The sequence below is a fragment of the Citrus clementina genome, unplaced genomic scaffold (genome assembly GCF_000493195.1).
Source record: "Citrus clementina cultivar Clemenules unplaced genomic scaffold, Citrus_clementina_v1.0 scaffold_5, whole genome shotgun sequence".
NCBI classification, from domain to species: Eukaryota; Viridiplantae; Streptophyta; class Magnoliopsida; order Sapindales; family Rutaceae; genus Citrus; species Citrus x clementina.
In genome coordinates this window covers 43,195,678-43,218,710 of record NW_006262201.1, presented here as the reverse complement: position 1 = coordinate 43,218,710, position 23,033 = coordinate 43,195,678, and the positions used below count along the sequence as shown (strand labels likewise).

The window sequence follows — 23,033 nt, the reverse complement described above, 5'->3', positions numbered from 1 at the left end:
CATTTATATTGGTTCTTATGATAATTTACGTTCAATAAAATGTATGTCAAACAATTCATATTCACAAAAATACATTCTCACGCATGCATGGTATGATGTATTACTCAAGTAAAGCCTCTCACACAACTGTAGGTTGGAAGTATGTAGAGAACATAGATTAGGTTTCTATAATTCACGCACAATAAATAAAACCCAGCAAGTGATTGCATTCACCACACACCTGCATGGTTTAAGAATAATGCAGCATGAAGTGTGACCGACATTTGTTGGGGGGGGGGGGGGGGGGGGGGGGGGTGGCGTCCTCCTTTATTGTAAAATGTAATTGACGTTTTATTATTATTATTATTATTAAATTGGAGGACACAGACGCACGGTGAAGGACAGGTGAAGCCCGAAGGAAGGCCTTGCCATTGCGAATGAATGAAATGTATAGTAGTGGAGGCAGGCAGCGAAGCAGTAGGAGTGACTATACATGACAAATCCTCAACTCAAAGCATCTCAAGCTTTGAGAGCGTAGGGTCTAGTTCTAATTCTAAGAATCGTTGGGATTTACTTTCCTCTACCGAAGTTAATTAGATAGGATAGGGATAGATTTCTCTCTCATTAATATGAATATGGTGTTAAGGGAGAGTAGTCCCTATAAATAGATAATAGAATTTTTATTATAACATATCAAGTGTATAAAAATAAAAATTAGGCAAATGTGAAGTGTATGGAGCAACGCAACCAAAGAAAGAAAGAAGGCAAAAGAAATGTGCTTGTGCAGCAGCAGAACATATAAAAAAAATACATGATACATGCTGATATTTTGGGATGGGTTTGTACTTATTTTGCACAGCGTGGAAAATAAATGTAATATTTTATTTATTTAATTTGTAGTAATTTATAATTGCTTATTATTAGTGTGTGAAATGAAAGTGATACCAGGGTCCCAGGTCGACCTCCATAAGCCCTGCTCTTCTTTTTAATGCCATGCCATATTGCCCTGATCTTTTTCTCTTTCTCGTTTCTGCTTCTCATAGACCAGTCAGTAGTACTCGTCGTCTTCCTTAATTAGTTCCTTTAGCATTCATTAATAATAATATTATTATTATTATTATTATAATAATAATAACAACAACGACGACGACAACAATAATAATAATAATAATAATACTATATTATAATCATTAATAATTGGAATAATTTTGATTTTCATTTCTTTAACTGGACTGGACGTCTGGACAGTGGAACTCGAACGAACTTTATAAAAATTTGAGAAAAAAAAAAAGAAAAGAAAAGAAAAAGGAAATAAATAAAAAGGATGATTAAAAAAAAAAAAAGTTTTGTGTATGGAATAATGGAGGGACCGAGAGAGTGAGTGAGTGTGAGCTAAGGAAAGGGTGGGGGGAGAGAGTGTAGGAGAGAGTGTATTTCTCTGACTATCTTAATCGGTCGGGCCTTTTTCGCTTTACTTTTGTCTTTCCTTGTCCTTTAGATTTATATTAAATTAATTAATTAGTAAAAGAAATCGATTTTTTTTTTTAATGTTCTCTTTTCTCTCTCTCTTTTGTTTGTTTGTTAATTTGTTGCATCAGAAGAGCAAAATCTACATGGTGTCAGCTTCTGGTTAGAGGCCCCTCTTTTAAAAAGCAATTAGCAAAGCCTCCGTCTGGGTCTGGGTTGATTGATTGGTTGGTTTAATCTAATCTCATTATAATCCATCTTATCCCAACAAGAACAAGAACAAGAAGAAGTGAACAAAGCAAAGAAATGTGAGATCATGTTGTGGGTGGCTTAGGCTCAGGCTCAGGCTCAGGCTCAGGCTCATTTCAAGTTTCAGCAATCTCCATTTCCTCCTGATTAGTTTAGGCAAGTTTCTTTCTAAATTAACAAACTGAATTTGTGGGATTTAGTGGTAGTAGTTGCATTCATACAGCTTGTGAGTGAGAGAGAGCGAGTGGGTGCGCGCGTGATTATGGGGTCTGAGCAGAACAGGTTCCCTCTCCCTCAGCAGGAACGGGTATGTATCTCTCTTCTCCATTCTTCAAATTTATTTTATATTTGTAAGCCAGATCTGGCCTCTTTACTTTCTCTTCTTCAGATCTGTTCATTCGCATTTGCTTTCCTATCTTTCCAACACGATCCGATTTCGATTTTAACTAACATTCCCGTTTTTATTTATTTCTTTATTTATTTTTATTTTTATTTTTATTTTTATTTGTTGTTCATCGCATATTGTAATATCCCATGATTTTTTTTTTTTTAGTATAAATATCGCTGCCAATTTTTCTTTCTTTTCCCCCACCCCTAATTATGTGTGCAAGTAAGCAAGCAAGTAATATGGACTTATTTATTAATTATACCCATGCATTGTATTGGCTGCTGCTTGCGCTTTCATTTTCAGTTTTGATGGAATGTCAATCAAGTTTTCTTGAAATCTACTGCCAGTCCCACCTAACTTCTCTTTTACTTTCCATGTATTTCAAAGTAAGCGACCAAGTAAAACTTGTAATTTTTGCACTTAATTTTTTATCATTTTATTGTTAATAAGTTCTATCAGACAAACAGTCTCTTATCACCTTCCTAAAGATCTATCTATTAGCATAAAAAAGAATTGGGCTATCAAATGTTCTGGAGAGTCCAATAATTACAATTTCAAGTTTAGGTCCATGTTTGGCAAAACCTTTGAAATAATTATCAAGCTTAACCTTTCAATCAGTTAACCCATAGAATTCATTTTGATACCTGAGTTTGGCAGTGACTAATAATTTTCCATAAAAATTACATGCATTTCAGGGTTTAGAATGATATGATGTCTAAGTCTTTTGGGAGAATAAACATGATTTTTGCTAGGATGGGATTGCACTCTAGTGTTTAGATGAAACAAATCATTCCCTTTTATCTCTTTCTCCATGTGCACACATATCATAGATAGTTTTATTAGTTCTAGATCGATTATCAGCAGCAATACCAAGTCATTTGTATTTTTCTGTCCCTTTGTTTCTTCAGCCAAACACAAAACATATATGTAAGCAGGTTTCACTCATGAATTTCAAAATATGAATCTTGCCCTGAATTTCTGAAATTCACTTAACCCCATTGCCTGCTTAAAATTAAGAGATATATCTGTAGTCCTCTTAACTTGTTTTGTTTTCTGGTTTTTCTCTTTTTTGTCGTGCAATCTAGTCTCAATCATGCTTGAATTTATTTACAGCGAAAGAGATGGGGAGGCTGTTTGGGGGCATTCTCGTGTTTCCGTTCACAGAAAGGTGGAAAGCGTATAGTACCTGCATCTCGTATGCCTGAGGGCAATGCACCTGCAGCCCAGCCAAATGGACCTCAAGCTGCTGGTTTGCCCAACCAAACTACAACATTAGCTCCATCCCTTCTAGCTCCACCTTCTTCACCTGCCTCTTTTACAAATTCTGCACTCCCTTCAACAGCACAGTCACCCAGTTGCTTCTTGTCTTTATCTGCTAACTCACCTGGAGGTCCTTCGTCTACAATGTTTGCCACTGGACCATATGCTCATGAAACACAATTGGTGTCTCCTCCTGTTTTCTCAACCTTTACAACTGAGCCATCAACAGCTCCTCTCACTCCTCCGCCAGAGTTGGCACATCTCACTACTCCTTCCTCCCCAGATGTGCCCTTTGCTCGATTCCTTACATCTTCTATGGATCTAAATGGCACTGACAAGGCAAATTATATTGCTGCAAATGATCTTCAAGCAACTTATTCACTTTATCCTGGAAGTCCTCCCAGCAGTCTTATATCACCAATTTCAAGGACTTCTGGTGAATGTCTATCATCATCTTTTCCTGAGAGGGAGTTCCCTCCCCAATGGGATCCTACCGTTTCTCCCCAGAATGGAAAATATTCTAGGAGTGGTTCTGGAAGACTGTATACACATGACACCACTGGTGGCTCCAGGGTCTCTCAAGACACAAATTTTTTCTGTCCTGCTACATTTGCGCAGTTCTATCTGGATCACGATTCCCCATTTCCTCATACTGGTGGAAGGTTAAGCGTTTCCAAGGATTCAGATGTTTACCCAAATGGTGCAAATGGGAATCAAAACAGGCATACCAAGAGTCCCAAGCAAGATGTGGAAGAGTTAGAAGCTTACAGAGCTTCATTTGGATTCAGTGCGGATGAAATCATCACTACGCCTCAATATGTAGAGATCACTGATGTAATGGATGACTCATTTACCATGATGCCTTTTACCTCAGATAAACCTGCCTTTGAAGAAAGTTTACCTGCATCAATGGATGGACAAAAGCCTCAGGGAAGAGAATCTAACTTGCTGAATCCAAAAAACCTTAAATCTGATTCTGATCTTATGAATGGGGGCATACACCATGAACTGACTGAATCAAGTGATGGATGTGAAGGTAAACTCTCTTAAATAAATCTAAAATGTTACTAAGTCTGGAAAAAATGAAAACGGGAAGCAAAAGAAAACCACTTCAAAATTTTTTGTCAATTGTCTGATATTTATTTCTCCTGACAATGTGGATCATTTTTTTGCACTTCATTTTCGTTTTAGTTTTTCAATCAGAAACCTCACCTTGTAAAATCGGTCACTTTACAAAATAATAAAATTTATAAAAAGGTCGTATGATTTGAAATTGTTTATTCCAAGATTAGGTTTGGGTTTGATTTATACTCGAGGGGGTGTGGGGTTCAGCTGGTCTGGGTATTAATGAAAAAAAACTACTTTTCTGAAATTGTGTTCAAAGGCTTTCTATTTCATTTCATTGGATCTCCGAGCTGTGATGTGTTCCTGCATACCTTTAACTACAGGAAATAATGTTCTCTCATTGCATGACTTAGATAATAAACCAAAGAGACAATCTGGCGATGTCTCTGGAGCGAGTACACCTGGCAATCAAGTGCTAACAGATGAAGAGGATATTTTTTCAAAGATGAGGACATCCAGAAACAGCAGAAAATATCACCAAGGTTTGTCATGTTCTGATGCTGAAATTGACTATAGGAGAGGAAGAAGCTTAAGAGAAGGTAAAGGAGATTTCTCATGGCATGGCTAAGGATCAGAGGAAGGCACATTTTATCACTTGTTTGCATATGTGTTAATTTGCTGGTTTCTTTTCTTAAGCTTTTTTGTTTGGGAATCTCTGTGATAGTTGGAATGATCTTGACCTGTGATCTAACCATCTCTCTCTCTCTCTCTCTCTCTCTCTCTCTCTCTCCCATCCCTCCCTCCCTCCCTCGGGTGAAACCTGACCCGCTGATTGGAAATTGCATCCTCCGTGATCCCTAACTTGCAGCCTCTCTCTAAGTTACATATTTACTGCATCTTATTATGCATATTTGCCTAATTGCAATTTAACTTCCTAGTGAATGATTAAAGGGAATGTCTACAGCAACATTAAGCTGGTCCTATTTTAGCACTTTTAGGTGCTTTGTGCGTGTTCTCATGTGATATTTTAATTGCTTTTGCTTGATTATAGCATGTGGATGGCAAGTATTGAAGTTTGGAAAGTTCTACCCGAGTACCTTTTATTTATTTATTTATTTTTTTTTTTTCTGAAATAAATATTGATGTTTAGTGATATTGAGATCCATAAGGAGACTGGAGACGGATATTTGAGTTGTGCTTTTGATCCTAAAGCGGAAACCTAGAGTTGTGTGTGGTGTGTGTGAGAATGACTTACAAAAGCCTCTTCATTACTCGGGGGAAGTTTGACTTACGCCATTCGATCTCCCATCAGAATGGCTTATTACATGATTTAACATCACTTGATCGAGGTGCTGCTCAAGTTATTAGCATATATAATTCATCCAGAGCAAGAATTAATTAAATTGTACTTGGACGTAAATAAAACGGGCCAAGTTTAAAGTTTCTTTTCCCTTCTCCAATTTAAAAATTGTTCCGAAATTTGATAATCATGGGCATGGCAAAATGCTCCTGTAAATCTGAATCAGCTACTTTAGGAGAACGGAAAGGAAAAGAGACCGATAAAAGCTCCTATATTTAGACGACTCTATTGACCCTCAATCGTCTTCCTCTTTGATGCACGGCTCACATATCGACTCTGAAGTCAAATGTGAGCCTTTTAAGTACGAAGAATGTGTATTAGTATATCATCACTTCTGCGTAAATGATTTTGGGTGCATTTGAATTAAGGTTGGACAGTTGTAACTTAAAAATTACAGCACTAAAGTGTTTGGTAAATACAAGTTACTGCAGCTTCAGCTTGGAAACTATATTGATATGATTTTTCACTTATATAATGAAAAATTTATTATATCTTTAATAATTTTGATAAAATTATTATTTAAAATTTACATTTAGTATATGTTATTAACTTTTGTTTAATAATTATAATTTTTTTTTACAACAGTTGTAGTTTAAAAGTTACAACACCCCAATCTCAAACATACCTTTAGAGTCCACCAGCTCTTTTCAATCAGGTCCAACAGGTTCTGTCTTCACTATGCTTGGAAAAGGCTTACTCTGGCAAAAGGGAAAAGGCTTACTCTGGCAAAAGAGAAAAGGATAAACTCTATGTCGATATGTTAGCAGCCTGAAAGAGCTTCATCACCTAACAAAATGAAGATCCAACCAAAGACTACCGTTGATAAAATAGAATCCATGTCATCAGTATCCCATCGGTCATTTCCTTCATTTAAGTCTTCGTCTACCTGAATATCAAAATGTTTTATTATGGAGGTAATTTGATATTTTGGACTTTGAAAACTTCAATTTAACTCCATTTTTGTTGAGAAGACAAAAAAAATTAATCTACCTTTATTTTCTCTTATCTTTTAAATAAAGATGGAGGTGATTTGAGACTTTCAAAAATAAGGAGATGATTTGGAAGATAGTCAATTCACGTGGAGAATTTGAAATTTACCGTCAATGTAAATACTTGAATTACATAACAGTTTACTAGAACAAACCCCTGGAAACTTGGTTTCGGGCGATCGCTCTGGAAACTAGACACTTGGTGCATGCTGTAACTTTTCAGATATTATGAAGAAGTTCTGCCTTTATCTCGTCCAAGTATCCACGTGTGTTTTTGTTTTCCATGTTGCTTGGAGCAACATGAAGTGGCGGCATCTTGTCTTCAAGTTCCAACCCTAGTGCAATACCATTATGGTCAACAGATTGTATATGAGATATGTAAATTTTAATGAACTATCAACCAAAAAAACAAGAACATAAAATGGAACTTGAAAACTATGACCAAATAGTTATCATGCAAATGCAGTGTACATCGTAAACACACCTTTCTTCCTTGCACATTGTTGTCTTATTGTTACACCTCTCAGGCAATTTGCAATCGATGTTAACATTTTGACTTGAGTAGATGAGGAATAGTTCAATTAACAACACATAAAGAGACAATATAGTCTAATAAAAGGCAAATTTACAAAATTAACCCAAAACTTTTGTCAATTTTCAGAATTAGCCCTCCCAATTTATTTTTATCAACATTAGCCAAACAACATCCTAAGTGGTGAAAATACCCCTCTCATTCTCCAAGCATCCTCTCCCTCTCTAACGAACGGTTCTCTCCCAAGTTCACTCATCGCTGGCGACAATTCGGAGTCCATTCTCGGCAGCCAACATCACCAAAATTTCGACAAAGATCTGAAATCAACGGTTAGTTCAAAAACCCTAGATTTTATTGCATGTTCTATTGTGTATTCTTCTTTTATGTTGTTTTTTTTTTTTTTGTTTTATTAGTGATAGTGAGAAAAGATTGAATAATTTGTGATGTTGGTGGCGTGGGTGAAGTTGTTTGTGTGGGTGATGACCAAATTCGTGGGGGTGAGGGGTGCTGGTCATGGCTAGGCATCGCACTTGATCAGGGCTTCGTAGGTGCGCTATAGGTGCGATAGGCTACCTATGACACCAAATTTGTGCGACAGGTGCCTATCGTACCAACATTTAAAAGCACCAAAACTCTCTTGTCGCACTGAATCAAGCAAACAAACGCCTTTAACACCTGGTGATGCCAAAATAAAGTTTAAACAATCTAAGAAACATTTCATCAAACACCTATTGTGTAATATTTCTACAAAATCAATTTCCTTTCAATTAGCGTCCTAGGTTTTGGGCTCTAATTCACTTTGTTAGGATTGTGTCAGATTGGTGTTGAATTCGGATATATTCTGATGTATTTGATTGGACTTCACTTTTACTGTTGCCGTCGCCGTTCGCCGCTGCAGATGATGATGATTCAAGAGGAAAAGCTGCGTTGGGTTTGATAAAGAGGGAGAGAAGTTGGGTTTGAACAAATAAGGGTATTTTGGGGTAAAAACCTTGTGTTTGGCTAGTTATGATAGGAAAACGTTTCAAAGGCCAATTGTGAAAAATGACAAAAATTTTTTTTTGTAAATTTCCCTTAATAAAACAATATAGATTTTGAATACCTCCATCCAACAACAGTAGGGGAACGTTGAAAGATCTCGTATCCAACACATTCAGCATGACCTTTGATGGAAAGACTAAGATCTTGTTTGGGATTGAGGTGTTGTAGCTGTGCTATGAAAAAAAAATTATAACTATGAAATAAAAGTTAATAATATGTAGTAAATATAAATTTTAAATAATAAATTTGACAAAATTATTAAAGATATAATAGATTTTTCATCGTACAAGTGAAAAATTATATCAATATAACTTTCAATTTACAGCAGTTAGTTTACCAAATACTTTAATACTATATTTTTTAAGTTACAGCTACCTAATATCAATCTCAAACACACCCTAAAATAGTCTAATCTATCTCTTGGAAAAAGAATCAGCATCAAATTGAAATAGCATAACTTGAGCCATAACTAGTTTAGGGTTAAACCAAATACTGGTAGCTCTCATCATCAATTCCATCTTCGAGTGGAACATTCAGAGAATAGTACTTGTCTATTCCAACACCAATATCATCCTGATGGCCAGTTCCCATAAATAATCTCCAAAAATATGAATAGACAGTCATAAAAACTCTATCAGTGGAATAAAATATGTCATCACTAAGATGAATATCAATGTCAACATGAACGACAAGATCATGATCTTTAAGGAGTTGAAGAATAGCCAAGACAATATCATTAACATTTAAAAGGCCAAAGGCCTCGTATTTCTTACAATGACGAAGGCCACCAGCCTAGGGATGGCAAGTTGGTTTATCCAAATTGGATATCCATATATTCAATCCAATTAGATTGGATAATATCCATCTAAAATCTTTTTGGATATGGATATGGATATTTTAAAAAATATTTAATTAGATATTGGATGGGTATAAATATTTAATGGATATCCAAAATCTAATTAATTTATCCATTTAAAGTTAAAAAAATTTATATTGTTAAACTAAAATGAAAAAAAAAACAACAAAATCTAATTTCCTCTTATATTAATTAGTGAAAAATTTAAATTCCTCTTATATTAAAATCTAAAGTTTTCAAAATTACCCTTTAATTTTTTAACTTATTTAATGCCACTAATAATTATTATTTTATTTATTGATTTAATATTATAAATGGACCTCCACCGGAAAGTCACCGGACCACCACCGGACATCGCCAGACCACCGCCGGAAGGTCGCGGGATCATCAATGTATCTCCTCGAATCACTGCCGGACCTCACCGGAAGGTCGCCGGACCATCGTCAGCTTCGCCAGACCTCCGCCACCAGACCGCCATTTTATTTTTTATATATATTATTACTAATATAAATAGTTTAATAGCCAAATTTGATATTGGAATTTTAACTATTTGATATTATTATTTTTATATAATAAAAATAAAATATCCATAGATATCCATGGATCTCCATATCTATATGGATAAAATTCATATCTATGTCCAATATTAAATACTGAATATGGATATGGATATATTCATTATGGATAATTATGGATTTGTATTTGGATGGATATTATCTATCCATAATTAAATATTTGCCATCCCTACTCACCAGCCCTATGCAATTAGTAGCAATATCAAAACACCTTGGTTCAACTTAAGGGCAGCAGCAAACCAGCAACAGAAGTGCCAGCACAAGCTTGACAAAATGAAGAAAAACGGGGCAGTCTTCACCAACTTTGAATCTTTTCAAGTTGCACGTGATCATGACGATTCAAGTTTCAAGCGAGCCGTGGTGGGCAAGAAGAGCGTGCCTCATTCTGACTCTCTGAGGTTTCATTGGTGGCCTAGCCCGTGCGTGGTAATAATTACCAACTTCTGGGTTGTAAAGCTAACTAATCTTTCTCTTCAAGCCGTCTACCCCCCCTCCAGATGCAAGAGAATTCCCATTTCCCACCATCATTCCATTTCAACCGGTACCATGATACTGTGACCGTCATCAAATAAATACTTTCTTTTTTCTTTCTCTCTTGTTTTACCTTAAACCGGCGAAGAAATTATTAGGTCTCAAGAAAGAAATATACCTTAACTTCGAGCGGCGAATAAATATTTAAAACTTAATATATTTAAAAAAAAAAAAAGGGGCCAGACGGAGACATGCTCGAGTGATTGGTACTACGTGTGTTAGCCAATAGTAAGTAATACTGTCGATTCCAAGAAGGCATTTGAAATAACAAACAAATCCTTGTCTCTTTGAGTAGAGAAATCAATGGTCATTTTCTAAATCATCTTGGTCCAATAACTAAATTACAATTTATTCAAATAATTATAGATTTGATAATTAATTAATAATTGTTTCATTAAATTTCCGTAAACTGCACGAGGTTTAAACTTTAAATTTGCTTTGCAAATTGCACATCACAGTAGAAAACAATCCACGAGCCGGCATCCCAAAATCAACCAACTTTCACGAGAGCGAAAAATTGAATACAAAAATGAGTGCCATTTAACTTTAATTATTTTTGTACCTAAAAATAAGTTAATATACAATTTCAAATTAGCACCTATCAGCTTAGCTACGCAGTCGGTGGTAAAATCTTTAGTTCCAATGATTACATGCCCATTATGTACTGACCAATTTGACGTTGCTATTGCATGTAAATTGTAAAATAAATACTATGGAGTAATAAGAAGCTGAATTCACGAATACCGGTTCCCAACAGGTGCAAACCTGTAAATAGCTTGATTCACAGCAAGGCTGTTGGTTAAGCCAGGTCGGAGGTGAAGTTCTAGAAGCAGCTCCATACAATTATTTTTCCTGTAATTGGGAAGTTGCACCGTCCCTGTAAAGCCAAGCGACCTTCCCACAATTTAAGCTATTACAAATGCAAAAACGAGTTCAATTCTCATTACCAAGACACAGGACTAGCAGCAACTATGACAATAATAATAACCAAAACCCATACGCACACCAACCCCGTCACTCAAAACTTCAGGTATGTCATGACGTCACTATCTTCTATTCAGAAATTTTAATTTTTAAACACCCAGGCCTGGGAACTTCCATCTCAGCTTAATAATTTGAAGCAATTTACACTAACAAAATAATACTCCATACACTTTATGCTGGGAAACATACCATCTAACGTATAACATCCTCTCTCCATGCACAAACAATGCAAGATCTAGTAACCTCATGTTGTTGGCCGTGTCATTGTAGACAAACCGCGGCCCACAGGAATAACTCCCCCTGGGTAGCCTTCATCAGATTCTTCCTCTGAAGAAGCTGCACAATACACAATAAATGTAAAATTGAGAGGAACAAGTCTAATGAGATCATACCTAAAAATAAAAAAAATTCTTCAAAGCCTCCCCCGGCACGTAGCAAATTTACGATCAGATGCAACGGTAGCAAACCTAAGAATAAGCATCAATATCTTTTTGACAGACAATGAAAGAGATGTTTCATATCTGAAATGCCTTCAGTACACTGCCCAGCTATTTCACAATGATCAATCCATGAATTCAGAGGTTGCTTATAGATTGCTTGAGAGCACATCTGAAGCAGTTCTCAGAGATTTCAAACTCGGTGGCTTTTCCTTATTAAGAACAATAATTTGAAAAAAAAAAAAAAAAGGAAAGAAAACTGGTGGTTGGATGAAAAATGCAATAAATGAGACCGGAATTTCACTCATCTAAATGCAGTAGGCATGGGGAAAATCAGAAAGATATGTCCTTACCAGTTTCTTCATCTCCAGCCTGAGCACCAGCAATTCCAATACATGAATATAACGAATCCTCATCAACTCTTAACTGCTCATATGCAAGGTATATGTCCTCAACAGAAGCAGCTTCATATAGTGACATAAGATCTTTAATGCATGATATATCCTGGCAGATACATCCACACAAAACCAAACACAGAGAAGTAAGATCTTTAATGCATGATGTATCCTGATAGTATTTTATTACTAGAATAAGCTTTTGACAGAGATTTCCAATTTACCATCCTTGCGACAGAAGAAGCAACAATATATTTATTAAAAAAAGACCATATACAAACATTATAGGAAAAATTAAAGTGATAAAGTCAGAAAATTATTTTATCACTTGAATGACACAGAGATTTCCAATTTACCTTCCTTGGAACAGAAGAAGCTTGCAGGTGAGCCAACAATCCAAGCCAATATGCATTTGACTTAATTTCAGCTTCATGTCTCATGAGGAGGGTTCGTTTTGCCTGTGGATTGCAATGGATGCTGTTATATTGAATTTGCCAGATGTTTGCCAAAAAGATGGGAAAAAAAAAAAGTATTCAGATAAATTCAAACAACTAACCCTGTCTAACTCCCTTTGGACAATCCTGTTGCTATGCAAACCTCTAAGAACATTCTTGCACGCATCAACAGCTTTATGTACCTGAATGTCAAATAGACACAGAGCTGGTCAAGATTCAGAGATTAGAGAAGAACACTGAAAGTAGATACATGGAAATTGAACTCTCACCTTGCCTGGGGGTGATGTAACAGAAATCACATACCATCCAAGCTTAAGTCTATCAAACAAGTTTAATTCAAACGATACATCATAAGTTAATCCAAGGGAATCCCGAACTGTTGTAAAAAGCCTGTAGAAAGCACAAGGAAAATTTTGTGTTGATAATAAATAACCACAAAAAAATTCTATTTAGCAGATACTCATTGTTTTTACAGACAAAAGAAAAACTATCAAATCACATATCCAAAAACAACCTACAGGAGGCACACTTGCACCCGCTGGTGAACATTGATACAAGATGATGTATCAGCAAGAATGAATGTGCTAGATATGTACAGTGCTACTAAAAGAACTACCTAGAATTTATGATCTCAGCCAGCAGCCCCATTGTAATCCCAAAGAAAAGCGGATGACTGCGAAGCTTTCTTTGTTGATCCTTCTCAATATCCTTCAGCATCATAGATTCCTCGGATTTTGGTGGCATATCTGCAAAAGCATTGCAGCTAACAATCAACGGATTGGTCATATCAAAGTAGAAGCTCCTTAAGCTTCAGAAACTAAACATATCAATTACTCAAATAGAAATAGTATTCTATTGATTAATGCATGTTAAAAAGTAAAACCTTCACAGCTTCACCATGTTAAACTAAAATAGCAACAGAATTCACCAACTACAATATACTGTCTTCAAGATTTGTGTCTGCTGTGCCAAGTGGAATTTTTTGAGTAATTAATGATTATCATCTGTTTTGTTTAAATTTTTTGAAATCTCTGTATAAACTTTTGATACCCAAAAGAAAGTTGCAAACAGGACTTCTAGAAACATGGTGGATAAAATTTAACAGTCTTTTTGGACAGTATTCTCTTCCATTTTCCTTTCAAAACTTACCGAAGCTACATGAAGTATTATCAATTGACTTGAAAAGATCCATGCCATCAACTGTAAAACCCCAACGATTTGGTGCGGGACCTGCAATGTACGCACATGCTCTTTCATCTGTGTCCTTCAAGAATACCTGATAAAATCCAAATAAATTGCTCTTCATGTGATTTTACGAAGAGATTCATTGTCAACCAGTACTTCCAAGAAGAAGCCAAACTTGAAGTTGAGATTCAATTCTTACTTGTTGGAAGTGCAAGTCAGATGGAGATGGGCGAAATAAAATTGGACTATATTCATGCTCTCTCTTTGAGTCATTTGTTGCTCTAACTGTGCCTAGATAGTCAAGGATACAAGACTCAATTTCCTCTTCTGAGAAGTCCCCGACAATACTCACCTGTGGAATCAATACTTTAAACAATAAGAAATCTCTTATTCAGAAGCAATATTCATAAAAAAGTATTTCAACACAAGATAACTGCCTACCTCCATGTTGTTACCCACAAATTGATTCATTACCGCCTCTTTTACCGATTTCAAATTTAAATTTTCCAGTGATTTAGGCGTAGGCTCTACAAACCGCTCATCTCCATTCAACATTGCCAACATGAGTTTGTGGGCAGTTGAGCGTTCTAAGCTTTTGGGAATAGACCGATAATAAGACAGATACAACTGTCTAGCTCTGTCAAATGCATCATCCAGCCAGACACTATGCTGCAAGTCATCAACCAACATTACATCACTGATTGAAAAGAACGAATTGCTGTACCATAATCAAAGTACCAACATGCTAATATGATTTTCTTCTGTTGCAGTTACACAATGCCAAAAGAAAGACGCAATATTTACAACAGAACAATTATGGTTAACATAGATAATTAGAGATACCTCAAGCACCATATGGAGTAACTGGAAAGCTGCACGCATTCCATTGTCTCTTAGAGTAAAACGGAATTCCATAGCAATAAATTCTTCAGTGGACTCCAAAGAGCAATTTATTAGGTGGTTAACACAAAAAAGTTCTACCTGGAAAAGCAAATTAGACCATATACAAGACAATTAGCATGCCAGTGGGATGGAGAAATCATAGTCCAGAGAAGCACTGCTAACACCAAATTACATTATAGGATGGTAATTCCAACATCCAGAGGAAAGGACTAAGAGATCCATTCAGTTAATTAAAAACTAATGCACCAAATTTAAATTTGTGAATAACTTAGCCATAACTCCAACCCATGATTCAAGCTTCAAGGTCACAAGACCTAACTAATTGCACATGTTTCTGCCTCTCATTTTCATACTCTAGCTTTTACGTCTTTCTTCAAAGTATAATTTCGCAACAAAATCCCGCAAATATCACGATATTATTTATAATTAATCCATCAGTTCTTGCCTCCAACAAAGCAAAATGTTGACTCTGCCAATGCATACTAGTGACTTAGTTGAGAAAATGAAGAGTTACACCATAATCTTACAAATCCCAACAAGGCACAAAGGAAAATTGGGTATTGCTCTTGTTACCTGTTCCCTTGAAAACTTGCCCACACGACCACCCTCACTTAGTGTTCGAACACCCACTATAACAGCTCCTCTTGACTCTGAACTTTCAGCTGCTCGTCCACCACCAACTATGAGCCGCATAACACCTCCCTGAGCTTCACTTTTAGAAATCTGAGACATAAAGAGGGAATAAATGGAGAAAGATATGAACAATGACAAATTCACATACCCACCAATACGAACACTAGATAAAAATGAGCTGTGGATCAGAACTATCTTTCTCATTTCAAGGCAATGAACAATACCACCCTAAAGATATATTTACTTCATAACGAGAACAGAAAATTACACTATTAAAAGAGAGGGATCAGGAAAGAAATGATAACAGCACTGTTAACCAAAAACCTAACCTCAACACAAAATGTTTCTCAACAAATTATATGCTTACAATCCAACATTAAAGAAGATATGGTGGAAGGAAATGTAAGCCATACCTTATAATTAATAGGAATTCCATTAGAAAGCCGAAGTTGAGTGATCCCGGATTCCTTGTCATGCACTTTTGTGACATTTAGTTCAGGTCTAGGAGGAATAAAGGATGGCCTGCACCGCAGCTTTAACTCCTCTAGCTCTGATGCAGATATTAATTCTTTTGGAACCTCAAGCTGTACAAACAAGCAATTACTTGAACAAAACTTTTCGAGCAGACTTTCTCATAAAAACACCATCCAAATGAATTTCAATGTATAATCAAGCAAAGTTCCAAAGGGTGGTCACCTCTGGCTCAGCCTCGATAGGCTCCTCCATTCCTGATTTTATGGCATCTACAATCTCATTTGGGGATATCTTGAATTCAGTTTCACCAATTCCATCAATGTGAACCTTCTTTGGAACACATGCAACAATTGCTGCAGGAACCGGTGCAGAAGGTCTTCCAAAATCCGAGATAAATTCTAATACCTCGGCACCAATGGAGTTAACCTACACCACCAAAAGAGTATAAATGACAAATTGGTGAGAAAGTGATCACTGTTTGCAGTTTCAACTACAACAACTGAAAAAATGCAACAGCCCAAATGCAGAAAACAAGATGATTTTGTAAGTTATAGGCATCAATACAATCAGAAAATCAACCTTTTATGCACCTGCATCAGCATGATGGTTTCAGGACATCTTGAAGACAGATGAAGATACATATGTTGAAATGAAATCAAAATTTGATATGAAATTTGTTCAAGAAAACTATAGATAGACTTTTTCCCTCCAACTTATGAGGTCAGAAAATCAACCTTGGAGACAAGAGTGCCAGAGAAACTAAAGACAATGATTACTTAAAAGAAAACCTTTAAATCAAATCAGTAAATCAGTAAACCATGAAAAATTACATGCAAACCCTAATGCTTAATTCTAGCAATCATATCTTAGATGCACAGAATGCAATCAGCCTGAGGTTGCTCCTAGATCATAGGTAAATTTCTGTCAGTTAAATTGACAAATGGTAATTCTATGTACGTTTATATACATAAAAAGAGGAAACACAAATCACAAACCACAACTGCTCATTGTTAATGGTAAACATTACTTCTTCAAGAGTAATTGTTCCAGCGACAGCAACCAAACTTGCATGTCCTTGTCTCTGATCCATCACTGTATGGCCTAGGGCATCACTCTCCATAATGAAATCCAAATTATCAACAGATGAAATATTATCAATCATGGCTGCAAGGTGTTCACTATCTTTCAATAGTGCATCCATGTAGCGAGTCAGTTCACCATTGGTGACACCAAATTCTTTCAGCCTGCGAACCTGGACCAAGCAAAATGTGTCATATAACAGCAAAATAAGCTAATTAAAAGAAAATCAACTATAAAAGCTTCTTCGTCCTTAAACTTCAACCAAAATTGTAAAAAAAACCGCTAAGGCCCAGACATTAAAGTGGTCAGTAATCATGTCTTTTCAAATGAAATGCCACCAATGTTTCATGAATAGAAAATGGAAGGGGAAAAGTAAAAGGTATACCCAGAAGGTAAAAGAAAATGAAAGTAAGAAAAGAAGACAATTGATTATCTCATCTCCTGAACTGGTGCTGTTAAATCATTGCATAATTAACCCAAGAAAACAGTGAAAACAACATCAGAATCAGTTAAACATATTTGAATACGCACACACACACACAGAGAAGTTGTTAGAAGGTACAAACCTCTTGAACAGCAACTCTAACTGCACTTTGCCAATTCTTGGGTTCTGCGGTTACAGTGAGGGTTGTGACAGTACATCCTTCCCTTCCAGAATCACTATGATCCATTTCAACAGAGGTAAATGGTGGATTTGAACTCTGAAAATTTTCATGAATTAGCTTAAGTCTTGAAGGGCTACAGAACATGGTATTACATGTATAGTACAAACACATGACTTATAATCAAAATTTCTACATCTATATCTTTTCCTATGAGGAAGTCTCAAATGTTTGGTTTCAAGATTCATTTTTCTACCTGTAAATACTTCTCAAAGGTAGGACCACGAAGTTTATTGATGATCTCAGTTGTTGATGGTCTGCCACTCATGACAATTTGGATAGACAACAGTGCAATCAATTAAAACCATAAAGAATACAATCAATCAGAATCACACACATTTCTATAAAGAGGCAGCATGACTAGTTTTCAATTCATTTTTCCCCCCAGTGACTGGTGAATACTGCTTATAATGAATCATCAACCAATTTAAATTTTTTTCATATAAGCATTATATATTCATTGCTTAAAACAAATTTTACTTCGAGGACTTAGAGAAGAGTTACAAGCAAAACACAACTCGTAACAAATTGAGAATAACCTGCCTTGCAAATCAATTGTTCAATCTGAAAATTGTATACATAATTCCCCACACACCTTGTATCTTGTATTAATTCGAAAATGCAACGCAGATAGAAATATTCTCTTCATCAAAACATTTCGCAGGTCACCATATGTTCGGACCTTATTCACTGGAATCTGCAGCAAAGTTCACAAAAAAGTTAAGGGGTAAGAAAAAGGAAAAGAAATCAATTTACCGAAGGTTAATTTGGACTAGTGCAATCTCATATCAAGAACCAGAAGTTTTAATTTAGAAAGCCTAAAAACATTACTGCCCCTGACAAACATTTTTCATTGTAACAGTGAGTGTGCAGGATCATAAGGCTTGCAAGTGGCCACAAGAAACTCACCAAAAAAAAACACCAAGATTGTTAGAAGTTTGCAATTTCTTATAATGACTATTTTGTCCAAGATCCACAGTTTGTTTCTAACTCTCCTACCATGGTTAGCAGCTAATCTCCTTCTCTTTTCCACATAAAAATTTCCATCTCAAGATATAGAATCCTAAGAAGTTACCCTTCCTATTTTTTCAAGAATTTCTCCTAGATCTATGCTTTGGCTATTAAATCAGGAAGAAACTAGAACATTCTCTAGGGAATACAACAAGACGAAATCAAAAGAGACTATTTATAGAAATCAGCGGAAACACAGACACCCTCATAAAAAATGCAATATTATACAACGTGACAACTCAAGATAGAACCCAAATCGCCAGAATTCAAACCTTGCAGAACATATTAATAGAAAAATTTTGAAGCAGCTCATGCTGAAAAATCTGTGGGGGGGGTTTTACATCTGCACCACTTCCAGACAGAGACCAATTATGCTCCACAGGCGGACGAACTGCATGTCTTTCCCTTCTTATAAGTTTAGATTGATCTGAATTTGATGACCTTTCATGAGATAAACTTCCAGGCAGCCCAACTGAGAGCTTAGGAACAAGAAAATTAGCCATTGCACCGAATGCACTAGAAGTAGGAGTAGATGCAGAAGCTGTCTCGTTTTCATTTCCAGTATGTCCAAAGACAGCCTGTGAAGAAGCAAGAAATCATATTCAAGATAAGGACTCCAAACATAAATTTAGAATCTATATTGGTTCACATAAGTCATGTGATACAATTTTAGTAATTTGTGACATACCTCAATCTGATCAATTGTCTTTGAAACATTATCAATATCCCCCACAATGTATAAGGTTGCATTGGCAGGGAAATACCAACGTTCATGGAATTTCCTTATTTTATCAGCATCCCATTTCTTAATCTGCTCTTCTAATCCAATTGGGAACCTTTTGCTTAGCTTGTTCTCAGAATGCAAGTGTTGTAACAACTTTGTTCAAAAGAATTTGACATCAATATTCTAACCAGAAAAGTGGAAAAAAATTGATGAAAGAAAAAGTGAACATATACTTTTCACACCTGGCAATCTACACGGTACTCAATTGTATTCATCATCTGTAGTTCTGATAGAATTGCACGTCGTTCTTTTTCAACTCGAGAAGAAAGGAATTTTGGATGGAAAGCTATCTGTACATATCAGAGAGATGCAAAAATATGTAAGACATTAAATTTATCATCTTCAGTTAAGTTATTTTAAAAAAAGTTGGATCACACAATAAATTCTACCATTCATACCTCATTCAAGGCATCCAGTACAAGAGGAAGTAGATCTTCATCTGAGTCCTGGCAAGCACAATAACATGCAAGTCAATTCTGGGACATTGCATTGGTATTTAGGATATAACTACCAACACAATGTGCAGATAGGGGGGAAAAAAAAACGTGAATTCAATAACTTATACACGAGTTGCCGAATCAACAACTCTTGATCAGTAAGCACTCAGAAATTTGTGTTTTTCTTAACATTTGAGCATGTACAAAACAAAGTGCTATGAAATTATTAACATAAACTACATAGATTTCTTAGCCAAAGGCAAAGGAAGAAGTTGTCATTTTGAAAATGGAATATTAACTTGTATGATTTCCCTTTTTGGTCCCACGCGAAATGGCCATAAACCTTCTAGGAGAAAATCAGATCAAGAAACACAAGAATAGAAGGAGCAACCAAAGAGATTATTAAAAAATTAAAAATTAAAAATTAAAAAAAAAAAAAAGAAGAAGAAACCTTTGTATAAGTAGGTGAATGGATGTGAAAAACTGTATGGTGGAAATCAGTGTAAGCATTGGAACGAGCTCCTGTCCCAAGAAGTTTCTCACGTTTCTTACTTCCGAGGAATGCAACATGTTCAATCATATGCGCAATTCCTTGCTCATCATCTTCCTCATCGATTGATCCAGCATGAATTTCCATATGTGCTTCAAACCTGAAATTCCAGAATATTTCTGTAAAGTTTGAGAGTGTAAATCGACGGTAAATCCGCCATTAAGGGTGATTCTTGCACACAGTAAAAGGGTGCTGAAACAAGGAACTTTATTTTGTTTTCCATTCCTTTTTTTTTGGTTGTTTTTAACTTCCCGATAAATTCTATAGATCTTTTTCACCTAAACAATAAATTAATTACAAGCGCTAAAAAAACTGCCTTTTTGCTAACATCTAGATCCTTAAAAGCATGAGCTATACCTGCTTGCTGGAACTTTATTTGGTAGAATAAGATAACGAAGCCCATTTCTCAATTGTCCTCGGTACAACTTTGGGTGAGAGGGAAGTTCAGCATTCAAAAATGCCTCAAATTCTGATCTTTCTAGTTCAGGATACAATGGATCTAAACTCTGTCTCTCAATAATACCATCTGGCCAGGTTGTACTAGCAGCATGTGGCTCATCTGGACCCACAGTCGCACAGGGAACAAGAACATGCTTGACCTGAAGATTATATAGATCGAAATCAAATAAAATTATCTACAGCACGTGTGAGGAGGGAAGATAGCAAGCACAATAGAATCATCCAAAATTTATGCTCTAGTGTTACTAACAAAAAGAATCATTAAGCTTGATATTTGTAGAAACTTTCAATTTTTAGTAGTTCATATTTTTATTTTTGTATTAGTAGACAAATGAAGCAATAAGTGAACTTCAAGAATACAACTTTAATTTTTTGGAATAAAATCACCTTGTTAGGAAACATAACTATAGCTTGTAAATCGATTTAAGATTGATAAAGTCTTAATTTAAAAAGAAACTTTCAAAATAAAAGTCAAATACATTGCATATAGTGAGAGGTAATTGACTTGATGTAATTAGGGAAAAAAAGAGAGAGAAGAGAGAGAGAATTGAAGAAGCATGCTTACAGAATCAGAGCGAAGTAAATGAAATGAAGATTTATCAAGAAAAGCTCTTGATATTGAATTTACAAGTCTGGAACGACTTATACGGTTGATTATGGAGCAGGAAGTGCAATTAAATTGTTCTCGTTCGGCAAGTATGGAATTGGAAGCTCGCCTCTTCCGAGTATCAAGCTTGTGAACATGGAATGCTGATTCGCCGCCAGCAACTCCACCGGACCACCTTCATTCACCAAAATAATTAATTAAAATAATGACTTCTTATCCATAATTCAATTTGCAAATAAAAAAAAAATTGATTTAAAATTGAAATTGAACAAATTAGGTACCTGGCAGGAGAAAGGAATGAGAGACGCTTGGCGGTGAAACCGGAGCGAAAAGATAGATGACTTCGCGGCCGCACAATCCAATTTCCTTTGTCTCTTCGACTAAACGACGGACGGATTTGAGGCACGCTAACGCCCGAGACCAGAGAGCTTGATGACGTCGCCATTTTTGGATTCTTATTTTATTTATTTGTTCGGCAGACTCACTCTCCGGCTCGGCTGCTAGAGATTAACTACTACTAACTATAGAATAGAATAGAGAGGGAAATATTGAGCCTTGACCTTTACAGGATTATATATGATAGAGTAAAGACTATAGACGGGGCGAGAGATTGCAGCATTGAAGGAAAAGCAAGCTATCGGGTGCGAGATTTTTCACTTAGGTGTACAAAGTTTGTTTGTATAAGTTAGTTGTCTGCTCAGATACGTCTCCTCCATCTTTACTTTGACCCCGTCAGATTATAATGCCTTGATTCATCGACCGTAAATTATTAATCGATTCTACGTGCTACTTCACAGCATATATTTGCCCTCACCGACCGGCTTTATCGAGTTTATTTATGGGAATTTTGCAGTTTCGATGCTTTTTTGTAACCAATAACTAACCTCCCATACATAAAAGGGCGCAGAAAAATATGAAATTTAAATTAGCATTTAATTTCGTATATGTGATTGGCTAGTTTCCCATCCTCATAGTTCGCGGGACCTATTCGAGAGCAATTAATTTCAATTCTAGATAGAACTGTAATTATACAACTTGTAGAACTTCGTGCTAAAAAGAGTACTTATAAATCAAAGCCTTATATATGTTTACATTATTCCACTTACATAAACCACTTCTAATACATAGTCCTTTAAGTACGGGTGTTCAATTATTCAAATTTATTGTGTTTTATTAAACACAAATTTAATCTGTTATATTTTATATTTTGGATCTAATCTGAACCGATCACCAATTAAAATCTAATATAATCCAAACCAGCAAAAATTAAATTCAATTCAATCTGATCAATCTAATTAAAATAAAATTTACAAATAAAAAATTGTCAATAACTCTTCAAAGTTCTAATTACTAATAATAGAAAATATATATATATACAATCAACCCCTTTAATACTTCATGATTCATGTGTGTTTATTATCATATGGTTAAAAAAATCGAAAATTGAATTTAAAAGCAAACATTGGTTGCAACTTGTAGTTGATATGCAGTACTACTATTATACCTTTATAGTTATACAAAATTATTTTTTTTTTAGGGAAATTAGGTTTTTTTAGCAAGTTAAATATAAAGTGAAAATGCAGCTTCTTAAAAATAATTGGTTGAATTTGTTTATATTGAATTTTAATACATAGAGCGATGAACCAAAAGTATATTATTGTCTATTCATAATTATAGAAATTAGT

At 35.5% G+C, this 23,033-nt stretch overlaps 3 protein-coding genes across 7 annotated transcripts in view; 2 read left to right on the top strand and 1 right to left on the bottom strand.

Moving 5' to 3' along the window:
• Window positions 1-716, top strand: part of LOC18040954 (histone-lysine N-methyltransferase ATXR7) — a 15,303-nt gene extending 14,587 nt beyond the window's left edge. Inside the window, exon 20 of the transcript XR_002905546.1 lies at window positions 367-716. The gene's annotated coding sequence lies outside the window, so the exon portion shown is untranslated. The remainder of the gene's footprint in view (window positions 1-366) is intronic.
• An 820-nt stretch (window positions 717-1,536) lies between these two features.
• Window positions 1,537-5,504, top strand: LOC18040590 (uncharacterized protein At1g76660). Its single transcript, XM_006435443.2, has 3 exons — window positions 1,537-2,002; window positions 3,197-4,379; window positions 4,822-5,504. The coding sequence occupies exons 1-3, from the start codon at window positions 1,958-1,960 to the stop codon at window positions 5,034-5,036; spliced, it is 1,443 nt and encodes a 480-aa protein (XP_006435506.1). The 5' UTR covers window positions 1,537-1,957; the 3' UTR covers window positions 5,037-5,504.
• Window positions 5,505-10,809: 5,305 nt separating this feature from the next.
• Window positions 10,810-22,113, bottom strand: LOC18042047 (stromal processing peptidase, chloroplastic). Of its 5 annotated transcripts, none has more exons than XR_002905611.1 (25): window positions 21,630-22,112; window positions 21,307-21,523; window positions 20,640-20,881; window positions 20,184-20,382; window positions 19,694-19,741; window positions 19,478-19,585; window positions 19,200-19,388; window positions 18,784-19,089; window positions 18,096-18,197; window positions 17,405-17,539; window positions 16,786-17,010; window positions 15,981-16,184; window positions 15,698-15,868; window positions 15,225-15,374; window positions 14,592-14,729; window positions 14,190-14,417; window positions 13,948-14,100; window positions 13,713-13,839; window positions 13,180-13,309; window positions 12,833-12,953; window positions 12,665-12,745; window positions 12,465-12,566; window positions 12,067-12,217; window positions 11,466-11,612; window positions 10,810-11,202 (listed from the first exon to the last, which is right to left on the bottom strand). XR_002905611.1 is itself a non-coding variant. In XM_006435438.2 (24 exons), exons 1-24 carry the CDS (start codon window positions 21,791-21,793, stop codon window positions 11,521-11,523), a joined length of 3,783 nt encoding a protein of 1,260 aa, XP_006435501.1. In that variant the 5' UTR covers window positions 21,794-22,112; the 3' UTR covers window positions 10,810-11,520. The 5 variants fall into 5 exon arrangements, 2 of the variants coding, with proteins under 2 accessions (XP_006435501.1, XP_024040781.1); XR_002905612.1 differs by having other exon boundaries at window positions 10,810-11,186; XR_002905613.1 differs by having other exon boundaries at window positions 10,810-11,169.
• Between the last annotated feature and the right edge of the window lie 920 nt (window positions 22,114-23,033).